Genomic DNA, 22200 nt, shown 5'->3' with positions numbered 1-22200 from the left:
CTTCCAGATGTTTGTGGACGAGGTGAGTTTCCTGACAAGCGGGAGATGCACTGGGAGCTCTCTCACGATTCAAACATGTAGCCCGGTCAGCTGTAGAATCCTGACCATCGCGAAATCACCTTCTGATGCTCCAGAGGCTGAGGCAGCTTCGTACAGGAGGCGGCCAGAAATGCGGGGGTAGTGTATGACACAATGAAGACGAGACGCTCCTGAACCAATCAATGTCGGCTATTCGCTCCCAGCCTGACGCCGGTGGCTTATCTGCGCCTCATGTAAGCACTGTGCTGTGTACGACCTTTTACCCTTTTACCCTTTTAAGCCGTGTCGGCCGAAGGATGAAGCCCTGTTGGTCGCGCCTGTGCTGCTGAGGACCGCAGCCCACTAAATTCCGCTGTTTCCTGCGAGCAGGCAGCCTAAATCAAACATGCCACCGACATGGCTCCTGGTAGCGTTGTAAATCCATGATCAACAGTGTCCCGAAACCGCATACATCCAGGGGGTTCATGGCCTCGAAGGCTTCGACTCCACCGACTTTATTAGCTCGTCGAACTTCCCCAGCAGCTTTTCATGCTCCTGACTAAGACTCCTGAAAAGCCGTCCGAAGTGATTCCTGACGCTGACCGCCTCGTCTAGTTCCTCCTGCAACGAACGCATTCTTAGATTTGCTTCCGCAAGGGCCTGCTGCTGGCGGACTCGAAATGCTCTCTGCGCCGTGCGAATTTTGAGCCTTCCGCCTCCATGTACATATGGCATTAGCTTGCGACTCTGGCTCGGCTGGTCAGTAAGGGCACCGGCACTCATTTCGTTCCTGCTAGTGGTTGTGCTGATAGGATCGAACGTGGCGATCGGATCTTCTGATTGATTTGATGAACACGTTGTTGGGCCTGTGCCTTCGTCGACGAAAGGTATCCTCACACTGCAAAAGGCCGGACCAGCCTTACCTGGACTAGATTGGCGGTTTGGTAACGGAGCCACGCCAAGCAGCGTTTGCGGCGACTCGAGATAGACGGCGTTCAAGACTGGTTGGAAAGGTTCTGAGGTCCGAGTGTGCATCTTCGTGCTCCAAATGGTCCCCAGGGACATGTGACCCTGCATTGAAGAGCACGCTGACGTCGCAGGGCTCTGATCAATAAGGGTAAAGAATGTCGGACATCTCTGGCCACAAAAAACAAACACCTAAGCAGGCGTCAGGCAAGGACATATGCAGTGGTCCGCACTGGCTCTGCTGATCGAGGCCATAACCGCTGTTGCCGGCTGGTGTTGCTATATAAAAGAGTTGGCCAAGTTGATCGAGCAAACTCGTATTTGTCGATGCGATGATCCTACGCGCCGGGTTTGATCTGACTTTTAAACGAGATTTGGAGTGTAACAGAAAAGTTCAGCTTCGGGAATACCGCTCCAGCTCGCTCTTTTATCGTGCTGCGATCAGATATGCCGGCCTCGATGGCGCAGGATGTAGTGAAAAGTTTAGATAGCACCGGCGGCAACCAGAGGCATGCTTCCCTTCTGAGATTGTGGCGACATGGACGGCATTATGGTGCGCGTTCGAGATACAGGCAAGGGATCAGTGAGCTGCTTGCCGCGCTTGTAGGTCATGTGCTCCCGGCCGTAGTAGCTGAAGCGATGGGGAGCAATGCAGACATTTTAAGTTCTAACAAATGTGCTTGTTCCAAATTGTCTGACAGCGGCTGAGAAGGCGCCGTGAAGTGGGAAGATCGAGAAGGGAGGATAACAGAGCCGGGCAGGTCAGGCGCGCTATCGCCGGACTCACGCGCCTTGCAGAGCTCGTGGAGGCTGGAACGCCAGGAGATATCCAATCTAAATGTCCGCTGGTCGTTTCCGAACACTATCATACCATGAATATACGCATCGTCTGCGTTTGAGTGCATAGTATGACCACCCACCAGCGTTCATCCACCAACAGCTTTGCCTCATCTTCGCTACTCAGCTGTCGACTGACCTGGGTGGTCGTGAATGGTCGATCGTCGTGAGACACGAGCATACAGCATGGATCCGCAAAACTTGACTTAGGGGAGGACAACACCTGAGTCGGAGAAGCGAGCTGGCTGTACTTCCAGCAGCCTTTTCGATCCATCCACAATGCTCGAAATGCGTCTTTCCTCGGCAGAGCCCCACCCAAGTCAGGCGAAGGGTTGATCGGCGGCTAGGCGCAAACAATAGCTTCAGACTGGATCGGCTCTCAGCCTCAACAGAAACCGGGCCCTGCAAGACGACGTCCGTCTGCATGGGCTTCCATGGACCTACCGTATACTAACCCATAATTGGAGTTTGCGTTCCGATCAATGCGATTGAAGAAGCGGTAGCCGAGGGCCCCTGATGTACTGAATCCTCGACTTGTTGGGCTCGAGAAGCTACATGGGACGCGACACAGCCCACTAGACAACGCAACGCTTTAAGGGACTGAAAGGCGTATACTGGAGAGGTGGGTTAGAGTGCTCCGCGCTTACCCGTTCCCCAGCCGCTCATACCCCTAATGCGCAAAACTGGGAGCTTTGTGGATTTTATGAGATGTATCCCAAGCCAGCCAATACCGTTCTCGATTGATCACTCAGATATCATCCAGAGTTTGCGAGCCAGCTGCCCAAACCTGGGCGGCGATTAATGTGCTCGGTCTCGAATAGCCTGTGGCGGAGTCTAAACGTCCAAGATGTCCTGTCATCAACAAACAATATACACTCCAGGCTTTGGCGCCGCTTGGTAACAAGCATAACCGTTATGATGTAAGCGAACCTGCAAGGCTCAGAGCCAGAAGACGCTCACACACGGCGTCTGACAAGCTTTGCTGGATCCTCCCAAATAGTACCCTTTGAAGCGACCACAGCTCATGGTGTCATGCTGGATGCGGAGACACTTGCAACATCTCGTTCGAGTGCCCGCCAGCTTTGTCAGTGCTTCAAGCGAGGAGCACATTCAATTTTGTGAAGTGACGATGGTACAGGAGGCGCCTTCCCGGAGTCGGTCCATATTCATGCATGAATTAATGGCGATCAACTCCTTTCGCAAGGTAGTTGGCCATTACTACCTGGGTCCGGCGTCTCGTTATGGCCGTTGACTATTCAAGCATCGCCACTCGGTGGCCTGTCTTGATGTACGAAGCCGGGTCAGCCATACAATACTTCACACACCCCACCGATAGGCACATCCATGACGGCATCGGTACCCTCGTTCCAAACAAGCTTCCAATCGGGGTATGAGGGGGAAAGCCCTTGCCTCTGGTACTCATGTTGAGTCTGCGTCGAATAGATATGTGTAGAAATAAAGGGGTTCGGTGCTTGACGCTGATAAGGACTTGAGGGTGATGCCGAGAAAGATGGTGGCGAAGCTCGATAATCTCGCGCCGGCACTTCACGCGGCTCCGGGTCACGACCACTGCTTGCTCTTGAGGACTTTCGCTTTACTTTGTCTTGTGCCCGATGGGCCGCTTTCTTGCCTCTCCCAGATGTAGCTCGCGAGGACTCCATTTCTCGTTCAAGCTTCGCGCGCTCTTCCAGCTCTTTGACGAAGCGTTTGCTTCCGCCTTTCCTCAGGCGCCCAGAATGGTCGAGGATGGCCACATTCGCAGCTTCATCGACCATGCACTCCAAACTCCCAAGTGGAAGAGTGAGATACTCGACGTTGTAACTCAGCAGTGCAACATATATAAAAATCAGGAGCATGACGATCCATGCTGGAATGGCCAATGACCACCAACGATTGGGGTAATATGTAATTCCCAAGGCATGGAGGAACGGAGACGGTAGGTAAGACCAGAGAATGTAAATCAGGAAGGCAAGCGTAGAGGCCAAGTACAAGACAAAGCCATAGTACTCGTATGTCGGGACCTTTGGAGAGGTGGGTGGTGGTGGGTTTGCACGCCGGGCCGAGTGAGCCACAGCAGCTTCAGTGTCGTTGGGGGTCTCCACGTCGGAGCTGTCAGGTGTGGTAGGACGTGTAGACGCTGTAGAGCGATTGAGCAGAGATGGGGGTCGAAGAAGGGACGTTAGACTTGGAGACGGTGGCAGAGGAGTGGGCGGGCGATTGTAGAACGGCGGATATAGTGGCGGAGGTGGTGGGGGAGGCAGAGACGTGGTCGACTGAGAGGTATGAAGCTCACCAGATTGCTGTTGGGGGTGAGGATGCATTTCTGTTGTCTGTGGAATCGGAGGCCGAGCAGGCAATGAGCGGACCCTGGACAGCAAGTCTGGTCTTTTCGGCGCGACTGGTGGATCTCCATTCTGTCGCCGTTCCTGGCGCCCTTCGTCTCCATTGTCCTGCAAAATCCCCTGTCCCTCATCTTCCTCCTCAGAGTACTCGGACTCCTGGCGGGAGTAATGTGACTCAAAATCATCGTCGTCCAAAGTGACGCCCGCTACATCCGCGGCGTTATCCTCCTGCTCCGCGGCTTCGCCCAGTGTCAACTCGCCTCCGAGTGAAGCCGATGTATCTACCCCTTCATTTGTGCTCGCATCTCTATCATCCGCTCCGTCTTCTGCGCCAAGCTCAAATGATGTGACAGCTCGGGTCCTCCGAGGAGTGGGTGTGGGTGTGACAACGTCTCTATCTGGTATGACCACGCGTGGACCTGTGGGAGTTCTTTGATCGCTGGGGACCAGCACTGTCGGCGAAGGTAAATTCTCCAGATACGGCCTCAGTGTGAGTGGGATAGAATCCGACTTCGAGTACGGGCGCTGGCCTGCAGTCGGCGACATTCCTCTGCTTTGTGGAGGCATATGCAACCATTGTGAAAGAGGACTCGCTAACGCGTTGAACAACGGGAAACAAGACGCGGAGAAGCAGGAGGGACCGCCAAGCCTCTGAATCACGTGAAACGCGGCGTCTCGGAAAATTATCCCTGCGGCCCGTCAGGTGATATATTCCGTACTATGTGAAGCACTGGGCACACGAGCAGAAGATTCATAACATGGTGTCACACAGAGGTTTGGTATTACTATGATAATCGGGTCACCATACTGGCGAACAGTTTAGCGCATTCAGCCTCGCTCGATCTCAATAACTATCTGTTCAATGTACTAACGCTCAGAAAGCCCAGGTCGTAACTTCGTCCACGAGCCAAAGGCTCCTGTTGATGGATATTATAGTCCCTTTTCCCTTCTTGGAGCCCGCACGGCTGCCCTATCTTTGCGCCAGACCCTCGACACTTCGTAGCCCTAGCCCAACGAACCCTCCGCTACTCCACGCTCGAGAAGATGAGAAAGAGCTTGCGCTATTCTTGGCAATTCGCGGAGCAGGCAGAGGCGGTGTAGGAAAGTCGGAAGGATCGAAATGTTGCACCTTCTTCGGCGTCGTCAGGCCGGACGTTGTTGGTAAGGGAACGTCATGCTTGGGTGTGAGTTTGCTGAGGCCTTTGATCGCTTGTCCAATGCTCTCACTTCTTCTTCTCAGGGTAGAGAAGGATTTCTTTCTTTGCATAGCAGACTTAGCCTCCAGGCGATCCGAGATCTCGTCATCAGCTGAGGGCGTGGGCGGAGATGGCAAGGCTGTTATGGTGTTGCCCGCTCCTGCCACTGATAATGAAGAGCTCTCCGACGCAGGTATGCTTGCGGTCGAAGGTCTGCTGATGTGACTGGAGGGGCGAGAGATCGACCTCCGATGCGTCGCGGAAGGAATAGTAGTTGTGGGGGTCTTGATAAGGTTCTTGACGCTGCTCATGCGTGCATGGCTCAACGCTGTCGATAGACGAGGCATACTTGGCTTTCGTTCAGCTTTTGCCCTTGGTACTTCCTTGCATGGTAATGGCAGGGATTCTTGGCTAGCAGTGGCAATGAGCTCGAAAGCGTTATCGGGCAAATTAGGCACTTCGAAGAGCGTGGCTTCAGCCGCGGGAAAGGCGGAGCGGATACTGCTTATTGACTGACGTTGCGCGGATCTTTCCACCGCCTGCGGCACCATCTGGGACAGTGGGCTCTGCAAAGAAGCTGTCCTTCGTTTGCCTCGATGAGATATGCTGACTATGGATATCAGCGACGGACGCGATTTGGGCTGTTGGTAGGAGATAGGCGTAGCTGTCTCGATTGGGGAAAAGGTCTCATCCGTGTCGAGGTCAGGGCTGAGTGTCTCCGACAGTGGAGAGTCTAGGATCGTCGAGTAGCGGTCGTATCTGAAGTCAGACAGAGTAGCGAGCGATGCCTGCAGCAGTGGTTTTGGGGAGTGAGGGATGATGATTCGATTCTCGTCCAGCTCCATTCGTTGGAGAACTTCATCTTCATCCGGTATCTGGATTTTGAGCGCCGTGATAGTGTGGGAGGCGGTAGAGGGTTGCCCGCCAAATCTGGCTTGATTCTGCAGCATGTCGTCCGGCGTCAGTGCACTTCTCTCCGACAGTGTTGAGACAGAAGACTCTCGATCAGAATGTCTAGCGCTCCCGTCGCCCTCATCTGCTGTATCGCGTTCAAGGTCATCCGTATATGGAGACTGGCGATCCACCCTATGATCGTACATCAGAATCCTTCTCTTGTGCTCCGCGTATCTCTCTCGGTCCAGCGCCAGCTGCTGCTGTCGTTCTTGACTCTTTCTCTGTCTAGCGGAAACGGAGCCCATCTTCCGGGCCTTCAAGGCGTGATCCATCGGTTGGGAGTCGAGTTCGTCTGAGGTTGCGGCAAGGTCGGAGGTCGTCAACGGCGAGCCGTTACAGGAAGACATTCTCGGAGCCATGACGGGAAGTCTGCAGAAGCCTTGACAGGTTCCGTGCTGCAGGCTGGCCGATGAGAGGCACCTGCCACCTGAAACTCTAATAGTAGCAGGACCCGTTTGATGGCAACGAGGCTGCTACACAGTACAGGGTGAAATGTGCCTGGGATAACCTGGACACAGAGATCGGGCCATGACAGAACGACACACTCAGACTTTTCCAGCTCCGTTGTCTCTCCAAAGAAAACGGCAAAGCGTCAACCACGATCAGCCACTTCTGCTAAATTCAGAGTCGTCGACCAGGATTTTGGCGAGAAAACAAAATGCCCGGCCCAATGACGGAGGAAGAGTCGATACCGGATTGAGAATACGAGACAAACTCTATCTGGCAGCCGAGAAAGGCGGAGAGAGGCGCGGACTGACGATCAGGTCATCGAGACTGAAAATGAAATTGCAAGGAAGCGGCGGCCTGAGCCCGCAGACCGTCACGAGTCAGAGCGAACAGAAGATCTTCTGTTCGCCGTTTGATGAAAAGTGTTAGAGGCTGCTGCAAGTTCGAGGGGAAGTGGAGTAAGCGGGAAGCCCTGGTGGATGGCCAACGTTTCATCGACTGCACGAGGTGAGAAGCGGGTGGAGCAACTTGGAGCTTTGACACATTGTGTGAAGCTCAAAGACATGCTATTGCTCCTGTCTCTTTACCGATTTGTCTCCTCTGAGCAGAAGGCGTGTCCGCTATCCTGACGCCCGAGGACGAGTACCTCGTACAGAGGATATTGGATTGATATGTTGTTACTGACCGCCGGGTTGAGAATGTGGAGAGTGGATGGCGGCATCGTCACGTCAGCCCCTCTGGCCAGGAGGAGAAACACAAAACGAATCGAGATCAGACAAGCGTCAGGTACGCGAGGCACCACGCCCGCACCGAAACCTTTCTGGGGAAGGTCCAGGTACCGGCCAGAAAAGATCCCGGGCGGTGAAGACACTGAGCGAGTCAGATGGCGCGATGGCGAATGTGACGGGCTTTAGATTGGAGCGACCGATGCAGCCAATTGACAGGCTTGGCCCGCTCCATCACAAACGAGCTTCATGTCAAACAGAAGAGACGCAGTCATGGGACTCATAGCATCCCCAGCTCGAGCGCCAACTGGTCACCGACGAGGCAGCTTGTCCACCTGCGGTTCGGCGTCCTCACACAGGCCAGGTTGGTGAGCGGGTTTCGTGCAGAAGACGAGCGTTGGGACCTGGACCCTGGAAAACTTGAAGGCTTCAGTTTCAGAGGCGGTCAGAAGAGAACACGTGCATGCACCTTTCTGTCTAGCACCGATTATCAGGTCTTGCTCGTGCTGGTTGTTCGGTCCCGAAATAGAAACCCGGATGCCACAAGCCACTGTCACTTCAAAGTTCTCAGCTACTGTAGGACACCCAGCTACCTACTGTAGGTACAGTAGTAAGTGGGCAACCCATAGTTTCTGTTTTGCTGTCTCTATCTCGCCCATCTCCACCTGAGGTGCTTCGTACTCTGTACTAAAGGACACTTCGTACCAAAGGTACATACCTAGATACTGTAGGTAGGTTGGTATTCAATGCCTTCCACCGTGTCCTCCTATGCGCGCGACTTGCATATCCGACATTCTTCAAGTTCCGACCATTTTATCCTTGCACACACTCTGCCTGTCCTTAGCAATACAGAATACGTTGCGCTCAACGATACACCCCTCTTACGCAGAGATTGCGCATCTTCATGCTGGACAGGAATCAGCCACAAGCCAGAGCACGAGTTCTGTTCGTCGAAGCCAAGACGGAGGTTCGAGAGGAGTATGGGAGATTGCAACGATGGAGACGTGCAGTTGCAAATTTTATCTTTGAATCAGGCAAAATCTTGTTGCCTACGCAACTCATGGTCTGCATTGCCGGGCAGATTATCGTAACCGCCACGCCGTCTATCACAACCTGCACTGTCTCTTCGAATCCTCTCTCAATGCGCTCAAGAACTTTGAGTTCATCACTGACATTGCCAGCCACAGAGCGGTCACCGCAGTCCGCTCTCCAAGTCTTTCTGGCTCATACGCAATGGCCGAAAACAGCCGGTTTTTCATCCGTAATTCTGCCCTGCTTTAGTGCTACCAGATCATCGTCGCTCAATGTTTCTAAGGTATGGGAAAGCTTACTTAGATTCACAATCACGAACAGCCTTGTCGTCAATGTTCAAGATCTAGCCATTCACTCGTATGCGCCAACTTCGTGAGCCAGCGACAAGAACACTCCTACAGTCTGTTGGCAGAATGCTGGTCACGACTATGCAACCTTTTCCACGAACCAAATTTTAGAGGTCCGGGGACATGTACTGGATACACATACTTCTGCGAAAAGACCGGAGCAATCTCGTGCGATGAACATTGGCAGCTATTCCGACGAGACGCCCTGCAGGAAAATCAATTCCAATGATGGGCCAGCTATCTTGGGGGAGGATGTTCTGCACAACATTTTACCTGTACTGACATGTCTACTGTACCATCTTCATACACATCTGCCGCCATCGACTTCTAGATTGACGCCGGTTATGAACTCTGCCTCGTCACTTGCGAGATAGCAACACGCATTCGCCACATCCTTGGGGGTGCTTCCTCTTCCTAGCGGTATCGTCGACACAAATCCCTTTCTGTTCTCCTCGGTATCTGCCTTGCCCAAGAAAAGGTGGGTTCTGTTGCACGCATATGACGTTAGCAAACGCGCATCTTGGTTAAGACGCAGAATCATCGAGACAACGTATAGGGTCTGCTGGTAGTACTTACAATCCAGTGCTCCCAACGACAGGACAGACAGCATTGAATCGGATTTGCTTCGGAGCATATTCGACCGCCATGGTTTTCGATGCATTGCTGACAGCCGCCTTAGAAGCATTGTACCAAGTCAATCCCGGTCGAGGCCTTATTCCCGCAGTCGATGCGATCTGAATAAATGATCCGGGTCGGTTGTTTTCGATGAAATATGGTACCAAAACATTGCTGGAGAGGTATATGCTCTTGACGTTGACGTTAAAGACCAAGTCGAAGTCATCGTCCGTGACGCTCTCCGTCGGCTTGTTCTTGTAAGTTGTACCCGCATTGTTGACAACAATATCCAGGCCGCCGAAGGAATCAACAGCCTTCTTCAGCAGGGCTTCCCAGTCCGAGCGTTTCGTGACATCGGCAGCGAGATATTCGGCGCCCAGCGACTGTGCCACTTTGGCGCCATTTTCCTGTGACAGGTCGGCGATGAGGACTTTCGCACCTTCCTGCACAAATTTTGTCGCAATACCGGCTCCGAAGCCTGAACCTCCTCCAGTCACAATCGCGACTTTGCCCTCGAGACGGCCGACCATCTTCAAGGTTGTATATATAAAGCGTGAGGTGTGCACTGACTCTCAGGAAAAGCGCGGGCGCGTGAGTCGCGAGAATCAGGCAATGGCGGAGGATACTTGTAGGAACAGAGTCAAGAAATAAAACTATTGCTTCTCCATGTATGAAACAAAGTCAGAAAGTAAGATTATCACTCCAAATTCTGTGCGCTGTATTGTGTGAACCGAGGCCACAAACGGTCACTACGGCGCACAGCCTTGTCCCCCTCAGCGGGGAGTGGTGGCACGCTCCGTCAACCAAAGCGAACACGCGGGGAGAGCCTATTGCGGCCAGGGTTGACATTTTCTCGGCAAGCTAGCCGGATAGCCGTGCGACTCTTCAGAATCGGGATATGCCTCCGCCAGCTAAAACCATGTTGCCTGGTGAGCATCTGGAGCAAGCGGCCTTGAAACCCCTGTATCGTATGGTTGCAGCCTTGTAGACAACTCTTTCGCTTGTGGTAAAGGTAAATGTCAGTCTACCTTGCGTGGTAGGTACTCGTAGACGGCGAGAGAAGAAGATGAAACAAGACAGAGCCTTGAATAGAGCTCGGATCGGTTTATCCGGTGACCGGTGACATCAGAGGCCAACTGTACGAGACATGCGGCGAAACATCACAGTCCTCTGGCTCGCCCATTGCTGTTCATCGGACTCCGGTGCATTTTTCTACGAGATACACTGCGTCCACCACCTGTCGATCGCGACTGATTATCAAGATGAGCCAGAATCAGGTCGTCGCCCCAGGTCTGTCTGGTCTGGCGGCGTGGGCACTCAAATTCAGTCCAAGCGCCTGGTTTAAGTCGTGGTTGCTATACCTAGGTATTCAAACACACGTCGGAACCACGATGCAGCCTGAAATGAAGCCGCTGCACAATATCTGCGAATATCTGCACGCGCTCCACATCTACACGGATGAAGCTCGCCGAGGAGAAGTGAGGACAGTAAGTGCCTGAACCTGAGTTATCCCATATGGTGTGTCGTCGCTGACAGTTTCTTAGGTCTCAGCGCATCATTTCTGCTCTCACGTTGAGAAAGGTGAGTTCGAGCCGGAGCCCATGTGTGAGGAACATCACATTGACCAAGTCTTAGACTTACGTCAGTGTCTCATCTACGACTCATGCAAGCCCGGAGCCAGACTTATCGGCGTGGAATACATGATACCGAAGCACCGTTACCTGAAACTCGACCCTGAAGAACAGAAGTTCTGGCATTCGCATGAATTCGAGGTTAAATCTGGAATGCTGGTTCTTCCTTATCCCGCCTCCCATGCGCGCCAGAAGGACAGGTGGGACGAGCTGGAAACAAAGGCGATGGAGGAGGTCGTCACGCTGTGAGCCTTCCAAGCAGCGGCTAAATCCGAACCACATGGCTAACGGCAATGGCAGCTATGGTAAACTGTACCACTTCTGGCAGGTCGATAGGGGCGATGAGTTGCCGTTGGGCCCTCCGACTTTGATGGGCTCGCTTACAGAATTCAAGCAGCTTGATGTCGACAAAGAAATGGCGGCGAGAAACACCGAACTCGGGATCAACCAGGGACAGAAACGGAAACTGAGGGAACCCATCGACTTGTCCGGCGTTCCCGAGAGTTCGGATAGCTGGTGGAAGGAGGCCAAGGCAGCCAAGAGAGGCATCTATTCCACAGAATGATTGCAACCTGAAGCAACTCAGAAGTACGGCGTACGACGTTCAACAGTGGATTCGTAGTCGCACAAAGCAAGCACCGGATGAAATGGAACTACCCTGAACAACCCCTTGCAAAGCGGCGTGAGCGGTCATTTGAAATGACGTATTTCCCGTTCTCCCAACCGCCTCCCACTCAGGCTGTCAACACCCATACACTGATTCTACACTGCATATCTGGCGTTGCCTTTTGCAAGCTAAGACCAAGTCACTGAAATTTTTTCGTGCATCTTCTGCCGGAGTAGTTGAAGCGTTCCCTGTTGATACCTTTTCTACTGGCTGGCCTGATTCACGTTTCCCAATATGTTCAAGAAGAAGCCACAGATCAAGAACCTTTCCCCGCTACGGTCCTCCGACCGCCGCAAGCTCGCGGACCAGATCATCGCCGAATACAGTGTCCATATACCGACGCTGGAGGAGATTGACAGCACCGCAGCAGCAACGGCAGCAGAGAGCCAAAGCCAAAGCCAAAGCCAGCCTCCGCCTCCTTCAAATCCAAACCAACCCACACCTGCTCTATCCTCTATCCGCACGAGCCTCGTACCTGAAACATGCCTGTCCGCCAGATTCACCACCCACTCCGGCGCCAGTTTGACATTAGTCTCAGGCACAGTTTACGTCGGTGCACACCCCGGTCAAGAGGAGCGGATACTATGGATCCAATACGGGAATGGGAAAGAGTCCAGGCTATACCCTACAGTTTACACACTGTGGCACAACCCCGGGCTGACGCCACTATTACACTCCCAAGACTTTGTCGTTGAGAAACTGCGCACCGGCGCTGACTTGATGACGCCGGGATTGGTTGGGGGCCCGCCATGGCCGGAGGGTGCAAAGGTGGGATCGGTTGTCGCCGTGGCCGGCTTGGAGAGACCAAGTGTGCCCGTGTGGGTGGGGACGTGTAAAATCGACGTGTCAAGCCTGGGTCGAGTCCAGGGTGCGAAGGGTGCAGCTGTGGAAGGAATCCACTGGGAGGGCGATGAGATTTGGAGCTGGAGCCAGTTCGGGAATGGCGGTAGAGCAGGGCCCGAGAGTATAGAAGGCTGGGATATGACGCCACATGCAGGCATAGAGGCCGGTATGGAGGGCCTTGACCTCGAAGACAACGAAGAAGAGGACGACGATGAAGGGCAAAATGGCGGCGTTGCGCTGGGAGATGGAGCCGCGAACGGTGAATCGAATGCCAACGGTCATGGTCATGGTCATGGTCCAGCAGGCGCTCCGGAAGCCGAGACGGAACAAGAACGAGAGCCAACCACCGCCGAGGTCGACGACGCGTTCATGCAAGCATTCCTTTATGCTCTGTACGATGCCAAAAAGAACGCCGACCCGCCCCATCACGGCCTCGACTACCCCATCCAGCCGTCCTTCCTGATCTCCAACATGATCCAACCACACCTCCGCGTTCAGAACCAGCACTACACCATCAAGAAGACATCCTGGAAGAACACGAAGAAATTCATCAAACACCTGGAGAAACAGGTCCTCGTCAAATCCAAAGACCGCAACGGCGGCGAGACCGTCATCTTGGACATGGACCTCGACGACGAACGAGTCCGCATCTTTACGCCCTACAGACTGCCCAAGCCGAAAGTCCAGACATCAACCTCAACGGGCCCTGGCGCGGATGCGAACAACCAAACTCCAGCAAGTACGGGTGATACCTCGCTGGGCCAAAAACTCGCGCTGCAGACCGTGTATCGCGCGTCCGGCAAGCTCGTACCCGACCTCATCCCCTCCAAGACGACATACTATACTGCGTCGCAGATCTCGGCCTTCCTCAAGAAATACATCGAGAATAACCCGTCGTTAACTGACAAAAGCTCCTCGCCTCGCTTCGTCAAGCTCGACCCCTTCATCGCGAACAACGTCCTCGGTTCGAACCCTTCTGCCGCGGATACCCGTGTGCTTGCCGCCGGCGAGATCTCTCGCGACGCCCTCGTGAAACGGATCCTCGAGGACTCTCATCTGGCGATCCCGCACTGGCTGCTGCTCCGCAACGAGCAGACGTACGACCCGGACTCGCCCGACTCGTCTCTGAAACCCAAATCTGGACCAGCTCCGCAAGTCAGTATCGTGCTCGAGAAGCGGTCGGGCACAAAAGTGGTCACGAAAATCTCGGGTCTCGAAGTATTCGGGATTAATCCGCAGGTACTGGCACCGGAGTTGCAGAAGAAATGCGCGGGCAGCGCGAGTGTCGGGCAGCATGTGGGTGGCAAGCCTGGGATGATGGAGATTTTGGTGCAAGGTGATCAGAGAGACGTTGTGGAGAAGGAATTGAGCAGGAGAGGAATAGACAAACGATGGATCACCGTGGACGATAAGACCAAAAAGAAGAAGAAATGAGGTCGATGCCAAAAAGAAGATATGAAACGAGCAAGCATGATGAAAGTTGTCCATTAGTGTAGCCAAAAAAGGACTGCTGCGAGCTTTTTCTCCGAGTCCATGTTCCGCCTCTCCCTCAGCTGTGGGGACGACCCCCCGACGTCTACTGGAGCGGCAATGGCTCATCCCGGATCAAAAGACCTGTACAAAGAAACCCATTTTGAAACATCCATACCAACGCCATATGCTTCGAGGACGCCGTATTACTCGAGCTAACGACTCCCCCATGTGCTGCCCACAGGTCGGCCGATCCAAATCATCATCGATTACAACTGGACGTCGTATTTGTAGCAGAACGGACCAGCAGTGGTACTGATGAGGTCCCCGACTGTGTGGAGTTCTTGCCCGAAGTAGCCCCAGTCTGGCTCGACGGTGTCAAGAGTGACATTGGCGCTAGGTGGGACATTGACTGCCGTCTCGGTACCGAAGGTGATGTTTGCGAGGTCAGGATGGCGAATTTGCCACGAAGTGTACACGTTGTCCAGGAAGGTGTGTAGCGGCCACCAGATGGGGTCCTGCACAGACACATAGATGGAAGAGCCGGGCGATCCGATGATGAAGTGAGCGCCGGAGTGCAAGCCGAGTGAACCTCCACCGAGGACGCCGTTGATCTGAGTGTCGAATTCTGCGAGGTCCGCGGATTCCAAGGCAAGATCCAGGGCTGTGTAGTTGCACCAGGTCTGCGCAGCAAAGGTATTAAGGTCCCTAGTAAGGCAGGACTGGTTGAGTTGGAATGCCGTATCGGGCAATGGCAAGCCTTGAAGGATATACGTGATAGGGATATCCGCCATTGTCGTCTGCCAGCCGGCAAAAGGACCAGAGTTGACACATCCTCCTCCTGATCCATGAGGAAGCGAAAGCGTTGGTGCTAGGACGACTGGGCCGGTATCGACATATTCACCGTCGCCGGACATGGAATACTCAGAACCATCAAAGACTGCGCTGCCGTGCAGGTTGTCAGCAGTGGCAGGCCAGTTCCAGTACGGGAATGCCCCGGTGTAACCGCATTCTGTGCGCAGATCTTCCTCAAACAGGTGGAGGTAGTAGCGATGCCACGTCAAAAAGAAGCCCGAGAGATGAACTTGTCTCGTGCGGTTGACGTGGGTTACAGCATAGTCCATGTATCGGTTGGTGGCCGCAGGATAGATAGTCTGGTCGAGCTGCGAGGGCTTGGATGCGATGCACTTGATAGCATCGGTGTATGCTTTCCGCTCTTCGGGCGCCATCGAGTCGAAGTCCTTTCGGATCTTGATAGTCTCATCTGTACAAGGCCGGAACTTCCCTGGGGATTTGTGCTTCATCCAGGCGTCGACAACGGGGAAGTCGGTGCTCTGCCATGCCTCTGTAGTTGGAGCAGCCGAAACGAGTGAGGGCACGGTGGCCAGCGCGAGCGCAGCGAAGGATAAAATCGAGTTAACCATGGTGTCGAATGGTTGCTGTCAATGAATTCTGAAGTCTGTGAGCTGCTGTACAGGGAATGAAAAGAGAGCGAGGCGAGCACGAAGACTGAAAGTGAAGGACGACGGCCTATTTGCAAGAAGATCCCACCACGACTGCCTCTAAGGGCACAACCACGGGCAATGACTTCCTTTTCATCTTCAATAGCCACGATCGACAAGGTACCTGGTATGCAGATGTCCGGCAGTAGCAGCCCTCGCCTGCCCTGACAGCGACATGTCCGGCGTGGCGAAGGTGGATACTCTGTAAATTCTCCCAGCCGCATCGTTTTGTGGAACCAACGTGCAGTGAAAGGCGTCCAGGGCTGGCGCAACCGTACGCCCGTCGCCGGAGGAGACCTATGATGACGAGTCGATGTTGGTTGGAGACGCGTATTTTGATAGTGTTGGGTGTGTGTTGTCCATTTCCCATGTTCTATTTTGGTGTCACAAGCAAGGTCCGGGCGTTATGCTGGCCTGGCAGGGCCGTCGGGGTGCATACGCCATACAGTAGACTGACGGCAAGGGTCAAGATACTTGGACATGCTTGTCAAGGATCTGCGACGATCAATGACAATTCGTTGTGTGTCTTTCTCCTTGTTTAGCCATCAAGAAAGCATTCCAGAGTTGGAATGACTTGGTGCTGACTACCCAGTGCACTGTTACGAGACTTACCTTGTGTGGTATGGGTATGGCCATCACACCTCAAACGCTACAAACATGCGCCTTGGAGGACTTATTCACAGCATGTTGCCAAGAGGAGTTCTCGCATGTAAAGAGAGAGTACCTCGTACGAAGTGTGGATCTAGCTCGGGTCGCACATGGTCATCCACTGACATTTGCCTCTTCCCAGGCACCGTCCCGCACGCCTTATGCTGCCTATCGATTGCCCCCGCCTGCTACCATTGGTGGCATAGGAAGCCCTAGAACCGGGTGTGAACCTAAGGACTCAAAGCTTTGCTTATGTCATTCGTCGCATTTTCCCCCTATGGCGTGGTTTCTGGAGTTCATGACGCCGGTTATTTTTCGCAGAAGCGAGTCGAGATTTCAATGAAAACAAGCACCGCCAGTTCAACGCCACGGTACAATTACATCTCCAGCCTCAGGCTCACAAGCAATATCTGTGCTGCGCCAGCCCCGGGGCTGTACTGTCAGGTTCCGATGATGACGCGTTGCATGGGTATCCAGACCACTGCCGTCAAGGCCACCCTCATGCCGTTTAGCCAGAGTCAATACCGTCATACATGAATGGCCAAGCACCAACCAAGCCGCCAGTATGTACAAGCGGGAGGCTTCGCCGCCTTGACCCACGAACGGCTCCTTCCTTTTCTGGAGAATACACTAGGTGTCCGGGTAAAGGTGCATGGACTGCATGCTTTCCGTTGGGATAGGGCCGGGACACCAGTCGGAGCACTATCGCCATCTAGTTCTGCGGAGAATAAGCATCTTGCATATGAGGAGCTACATGTGGGCCGCCTCACGACGACACTTATGACTGACGAACCACGGTACCTTCTTGTAGCCCAGCGGTAAGGCCTCTTGTTCGAACGAGCGGAACTGCTTTTATGCGCATGTCTCAGACGTCGCAGGGGAGCCTGCATAACCAATGAATCGTGCAGAACTGTCGCTGAGCTTGTCCTCTCAGGACCACATGCTGTGGTGCCATACACACAGCGCCTCTCGCGAGTATAGTGCCGGACACTGTCAGGGCCAATAACGCTATCCTCACCACATCAAGTCTACCTGTTCGCAGCCAGAGAACCCAATTTTCATAACGCACATATTTGATCTGATCCGGGGTATCTTCAACGAAAAACTCCAAGTGTCTGCCCAGTAGACAACAACCCTGCGCTAACAGCCTGCGGATTGAGAATTGATTGTTCCTGACTCTCCAACAATAGAGGTCTCCGTGCTAGGAAGTGGGTGCGTTCAGGACTAGACCATCTTCTGCTCCGTATTTCATTCAAGTGGTGGCGGATACACGCGAGTCCAGACGACCTGTCCGCTCATTGGGTCCATGATCGTCGCGAAATGTGTCTGCTCGTTCGTGGTTGGGTATGCGGACAGCCATTCAATGACCTCGTCGGTGGTGACAGTCAAGTTCCGCTCAACTGTACTGGCGTCTTTCCCATCCTTCTTTGCTTGTCTCTTCGCTTTTCGAACATGGCCTCGCCACCTGATCGCGATGGCATCCAGTCTGTCTCGGCTTTCCTCTACAAGTGCTTCCATTCCAATCTTGAAACCGGAGTCCTTGACCGAGATCTGTTCCAGGATAGCGTTGTCTTTCCGCAACCGAGGGTCGTCATCATCCTGATCGTTGTTCGTCACGCCGATGAATGTGTCGGAATATCGCATGACGGCAGTCCCATAATCCTTCTCCAGGACGACAGTCGAAACACCGTCGCAGAAAGTCAGGTAAGCTGCAGTGGTTGGCCGCGGAATGACTTCCTCCATAATATCCTCAAGACGCTTCGCATGCTCGTTTTTTGGATCTTCAGGGATGATGTATTCTCTGAGAATACCGGCGATTGACTGGCGGTAACCCAGAAGCACCAACAAGTGGTGGAGGTAGAATCGCATGTGGTCCCTTCTCCTGGTCGCGTTATGCAGAGGCCGGAAGTTGAGAGAGACGCTTAGGTCCTCCCGCACTCCTGTCAGGACTCCAATGAAGCCCACGTACGTGACGCTGCGAGCCAGTATCTGGCCAGGGGTCGCCGATCTACTGCGAACAAATTCCAACCGGACGAGGATTCTGCGCAGAGGATCCATCGACCAGTCCAAGGTGCGGAAGTGCAGCATTCTTGTCTTGCTCCACGGTTCCCCTTTCTCCAATGTCTTGACTGCGCCAGACGTACAGCCCATGAGGCAGTCCAGGACCACGTTGAAGCTGACTAGCAAGTACATTGGCACTCCCGTAACTTGAGCTATGCCTCGAAGCTCCGCCGTCTCCACCGGAGAGTTCAGACCGCGAAGGAACATTCGCGCGAAGAGATTGATTGGGCCATGGGAACGCTGGGACAAGCCCAAGTCGCCAAGAAGGGCGTTGAAAAGGGTTGTAAGGCCTCGAAGCTCGTCTGCGTACGCCAGCGCCAGCGCCTTGTAGCGGTCTTCTGGCTGGAGGGAGAGGTCGATGGTGTGAACGGGGGCGATCAAGGCCACACCGTTGCTGGTATCCATGGCGATACCGACGGGTCTACCGTCGAATTTCTAGATGGTGGTCAACATGGAACAAAACGAGAAGAAATGAGTGCCACAAACACTGTTCCAAGCCTCGAGGCTGAGGAGCCTCCCTCTGCCAAGGCCAAGCAGGCAGCCGCCGCTGATCCTCGATAATGGACTCGATAGTGAAGGTGTTTCCTGGAGAGCCAGATAATCAAGCAGGTGATTTCCCAATGATATGTTTTTGAATACGACAGGCGCTTGTTGGCAAGGGAATTCGTGGTGGCAATGGCTCTGTAGGCTGAACTGTCGCAACCGCTGCTGTTGACATTTCGACATTTTGAGGGTAGCGATGACGTAGTTCGTTATCGATAACTCTAGCGTGCCTCTAGCGTGTCGATTAGCGTGTGGGTCGGATCCTGGAGGAAGCTGTGCCGACATCTCCTCTCATGACCACCTATGCTTCGCAATGCGTCAATGCTGTAGCGGTGAAACGGTGGAACAATGCACGGTTGTCACGGCGCGACAGACACGAAAACTATGTGTGAGTAGTCAAGATAGATCGCCAAGACCCTCAAGCCAATGCGGCGTACGGCAGGGGATCAAGTGATTACTTGTGCACACAATCCGAAATGGGCTATTACGACGCTCTTCTTACAATCAACAATAGACCAGAAGGTGTCGGCTTGTGAATTGGAGGACGCGAAGAAGCTGGGATGGGCGGCAGTTCAGCTATCACGCTATGACTATGGAATGGAGCACGAGTACACATCTGGCAGGAGTGTCCAGCGACAAAGCTAGAGAACCTGTTCAAGTTTGTGAGCTGGAATAGAGAAAGGCCTGATGAAGGCTCATTGAGACTGCCGCCTACGAAACCCTGGTCTGCGATATGTTGTTACCGATCTACTTGCTCGCGAACTTCACTAACAGGTCTCGTCTGTCTTCGTCCTTCATAAAGACCCCGCGAAACCGCACTTTTTCAACCGACCGAACCGTCAGCTATCTCATTCCTTAAACCGTCAGTATCTTCTCAGCTCGCAACTTTCTCACCTCCAGTCTTGCCATCATGTGTTTCTCTTGCGGTGCCTGGCCATTTGGTCAACCTCAAGTCGTCCTCGCCGCAGAACCGACCAAAGAAGAGTACATCTTCCTGGACGACAACCACGGGTTCTATCCTGATCATCGGAAGGTGCGTCGCAAGTGAATTTTTGTCTCAAGGCTGGACCTCAAAGCTCTCTGTCAATCACACAAACTCTCTCAATCCTACATCTGTTGCAAGTCTACTGACTTTCGATCCCACTCACTTTATCCTCTCGCTCGCTTCATGCCTCCAACAGAAGAACTATGCCCGCTCACTTCTACACCTACAATTCTCTCGACCCCTCCGCCGTGAACACTCAACCTGCCGCCTGGCACTGGGAAGATCCAGCAGACTGGCCGCGCACCTATCTCTACGTCTCTAACCAGAACGGCGCACAGGGAATCCATCCACCAGCTCCAGTCTATCAGTCAAACCAACCTGCTCAACCCACTATGTACTACTTCCAGGCAAGTGCCCGGCTCCGCGACACTCTCACTGTCGACTCACTGACACCTCACTTCACAGGGCAGTGCTAGTGCCCCAGCTGGCTACTACGTCAATGGCATCTACCATGGAACAAGCCCTCCCACTGCCTCAACTGGTTGGCCATACACCTCCTCTGGCTACACTTGCTATACCCTGCCCACCGCCTCTGCTCCGATTATTCCGTCGTACTCCCCGTACACGTACTCACCATATGCCACAGCTGCAGCCGCGACCTCATATCAAGTCCCGTTCGCCGCTGCGCCGATCTGGTCTCAATCTCCGGGCCCAGCGCAGGCCGCCGCCGCAGTCGCAGCCAACGCCGCCCTTGCTGCAATGCCGAATGCCCCAGCCTACTTTGTCGGAGCGACAGCAGCAGAGATTCAAACCCAGAACGCCATTTTGCTGGCCAACATGCAAGCCGCGCAACAGCAGCCAAGTCAACTCGTGCCGTTCAAGCCTGGTCAGAGTCCGCAATTCTGGTGCAAGGAACTCGACGGCAGCTGGACTTTGCGAGAATATAGCGACGCCTTGAAGCCGGACTTTCCAGCTGGTCATTGGGAGAAACATGCCACAAGTGGCTATCACTACTACGTCCGTCACGCTACGTGAAGACAATCTGCAAATGAGGTGATACATGCGACGACCGCGGATCAACTGGCATCAGGATGGGTCAAGCCCACGACAAAATCACAAGCCTCGGCATCACCATCGGAACACAATTGCAGTCAGGAGCATCAGGCTCTCAAGCAGCGGAACTTTGCATCACGATAATGTTGAGCTAGGGAATCGATAGGGGTTCTTGGTGGTAGGAATGCATGGCTGTGCTGGATTTCTTTCTTCCCTTTGTTTACCCGTGACAAGTGCAGAGCTTCACGGGCATAGCTGAGCAGAGATAGACTCTAGCTCTTGACATAGCTACACATGCGTGCAGCGCGAAAGCCACAGGCAGAGATGACCTTTTCGAGGCTCAAGTAATCATATGCACAGTTCAATCCGTCATCATTTCTTCTTCCAGTGTGCGGCACTGCATAGGTAATGTTCAAATGTCGACCCTAAACATCTCTGCGGCGCGTGAAATGAAGCAAGACGCCCAAAGCACGCTACAGTATGTGAAGTATTGCTTCATGCGACCAACCCAATCCCTAAGACTACACCTCACGCCTTCACCCTACTCAACGCACTCTCCATCCAAAGCTTCGTATACAACTTATGCGCAAACCACATAGTCCCCTGCATGGGCCCTCGATTCTCCCATTTCTGTACCGCGCCGTCCCCAGCAACAGGACTACTAGATGTACTTGTCCCCTTGATCTGCTTGCGTTGCTCCACCTCCACCTCGCCCGGCCCCGTCCAGCTCTGATCCCCCACAAAGAAAATACTCTTCAGCCGGAACTCGGCGAACCCTTCGTCGGCATTCACGGAAGCGCACATCTCAAACAGCCCGTCCGACTGGCGCGGCGAGTCCGGGTGATTGAGCGGCGAGTCGCCGCACCGGATGAGCACGCTCGTGGGCGTCTTGTCCAGCACGACGAAGTGGTCCGTGATTTGCGTGTTGGGGCTGTAGTCGGACGACTTGAGCTGGTCAGAAGTCCAGAGTTGGTGCGCCGTCGTGGTCGAGTTGCGGTATTTGCGTTGGAGGTACAGGCGTTGGAGGGTGTAGCCTGGGAGGTGCGTCAGGGTCAGTATGGCAGATAAGGATATTGAAGTTGGACCTTGAAATGGAGAGAAGAGGGGGTTCGTGCAGGTGTGAGGGTGTGCGGGTGTGAGCGTATAATACGATGAGCAGGAGGTTGTGGGCTGGGTAGTAATAAGGGCTGAGTGGCGTGGAGGAAGCAGATCACGCAAAGGAACCAAATCAGCACCAGCACCAGCACCAGCACCAGCACCAGCACCAGCACCAGCACCAGCACCAGCACCAGCACCAGCACCAGCACCAGCACCAGCA

The 22200-nt window shown here is 53.8% G+C and overlaps 9 protein-coding genes across 9 annotated transcripts in view; 3 read left to right on the top strand and 6 right to left on the bottom strand.

Annotated features, from left to right (window-relative positions):
* Positions 1-3122: 3122 nt before the first annotated feature.
* Positions 3123-4709, bottom strand: A1O7_04825 (uncharacterized protein; the record flags this gene model as incomplete). The annotated part of the gene is made up of 1 exon (XM_007758835.1): positions 3123-4709. The coding sequence occupies one exon, from the start codon at positions 4707-4709 to the stop codon at positions 3123-3125; it is 1587 nt and encodes a 528-aa protein (XP_007757025.1).
* Positions 4710-5133: 424 nt separating this feature from the next.
* A1O7_04824 (uncharacterized protein) lies at positions 5134-6672 on the bottom strand (the record flags this gene model as incomplete). The annotated part of the gene is made up of 1 exon (XM_007758834.1): positions 5134-6672. One exon carries the CDS (start codon positions 6670-6672, stop codon positions 5134-5136), a length of 1539 nt encoding a protein of 512 aa, XP_007757024.1.
* A 2493-nt stretch (positions 6673-9165) lies between these two features.
* Positions 9166-10009, bottom strand: A1O7_04823 (3-oxoacyl-[acyl-carrier protein] reductase; the record flags this gene model as incomplete). The annotated part of the gene is made up of 2 exons (XM_007758833.1): positions 9166-9349; positions 9441-10009. The coding sequence occupies 2 exons, from the start codon at positions 10007-10009 to the stop codon at positions 9166-9168; spliced, it is 753 nt and encodes a 250-aa protein (XP_007757023.1).
* Positions 10010-10870: 861 nt separating this feature from the next.
* On the top strand, positions 10871-11675 carry A1O7_04822 (uncharacterized protein; the record flags this gene model as incomplete). Its single annotated transcript, XM_007758832.1, has 4 exons — positions 10871-10966; positions 11024-11060; positions 11109-11355; positions 11411-11675. The coding sequence occupies 4 exons, from the start codon at positions 10871-10873 to the stop codon at positions 11673-11675; spliced, it is 645 nt and encodes a 214-aa protein (XP_007757022.1).
* Positions 11676-12011: 336 nt separating this feature from the next.
* Positions 12012-14054, top strand: A1O7_04821 (uncharacterized protein; the record flags this gene model as incomplete). The annotated part of the gene is made up of 1 exon (XM_007758831.1): positions 12012-14054. One exon carries the CDS (start codon positions 12012-12014, stop codon positions 14052-14054), a length of 2043 nt encoding a protein of 680 aa, XP_007757021.1.
* A 305-nt stretch (positions 14055-14359) lies between these two features.
* A1O7_04820 (uncharacterized protein) lies at positions 14360-15514 on the bottom strand (the record flags this gene model as incomplete). The annotated part of the gene is made up of 1 exon (XM_007758830.1): positions 14360-15514. One exon carries the CDS (start codon positions 15512-15514, stop codon positions 14360-14362), a length of 1155 nt encoding a protein of 384 aa, XP_007757020.1.
* A 1974-nt stretch (positions 15515-17488) lies between these two features.
* A1O7_04819 (uncharacterized protein) lies at positions 17489-18706 on the bottom strand (the record flags this gene model as incomplete). The annotated part of the gene is made up of 1 exon (XM_007758829.1): positions 17489-18706. One exon carries the CDS (start codon positions 18704-18706, stop codon positions 17489-17491), a length of 1218 nt encoding a protein of 405 aa, XP_007757019.1.
* A 1048-nt stretch (positions 18707-19754) lies between these two features.
* On the top strand, positions 19755-20864 carry A1O7_04818 (uncharacterized protein; the record flags this gene model as incomplete). The annotated part of the gene is made up of 2 exons (XM_007758828.1): positions 19755-19877; positions 20295-20864. 2 exons carry the CDS (start codon positions 19755-19757, stop codon positions 20862-20864), a joined length of 693 nt encoding a protein of 230 aa, XP_007757018.1.
* A 546-nt stretch (positions 20865-21410) lies between these two features.
* Positions 21411-22200, bottom strand: part of A1O7_04817 (uncharacterized protein) — a gene marked incomplete at both ends in the record, with an annotated part of 1056 nt that continues 266 nt past the window's right edge. The window contains 2 exons of the mRNA XM_007758827.1: positions 21411-21512; positions 21591-21916. Coding sequence (XP_007757017.1) covers positions 21411-21512; positions 21591-21916 — 428 coding nt within the window. The remainder of the gene's footprint in view (positions 21513-21590; positions 21917-22200) is intronic.

Source organism: Cladophialophora yegresii (genome assembly GCF_000585515.1).
Source record: "Cladophialophora yegresii CBS 114405 chromosome Unknown aczIN-supercont1.3, whole genome shotgun sequence".
NCBI lineage: Eukaryota > Fungi > Ascomycota > Eurotiomycetes > Chaetothyriales > Herpotrichiellaceae > Cladophialophora > Cladophialophora yegresii.
The sequence above is the reverse complement of the archived record's forward strand: the minus strand, read 5'-3'. Positions and strand labels throughout refer to the sequence as shown.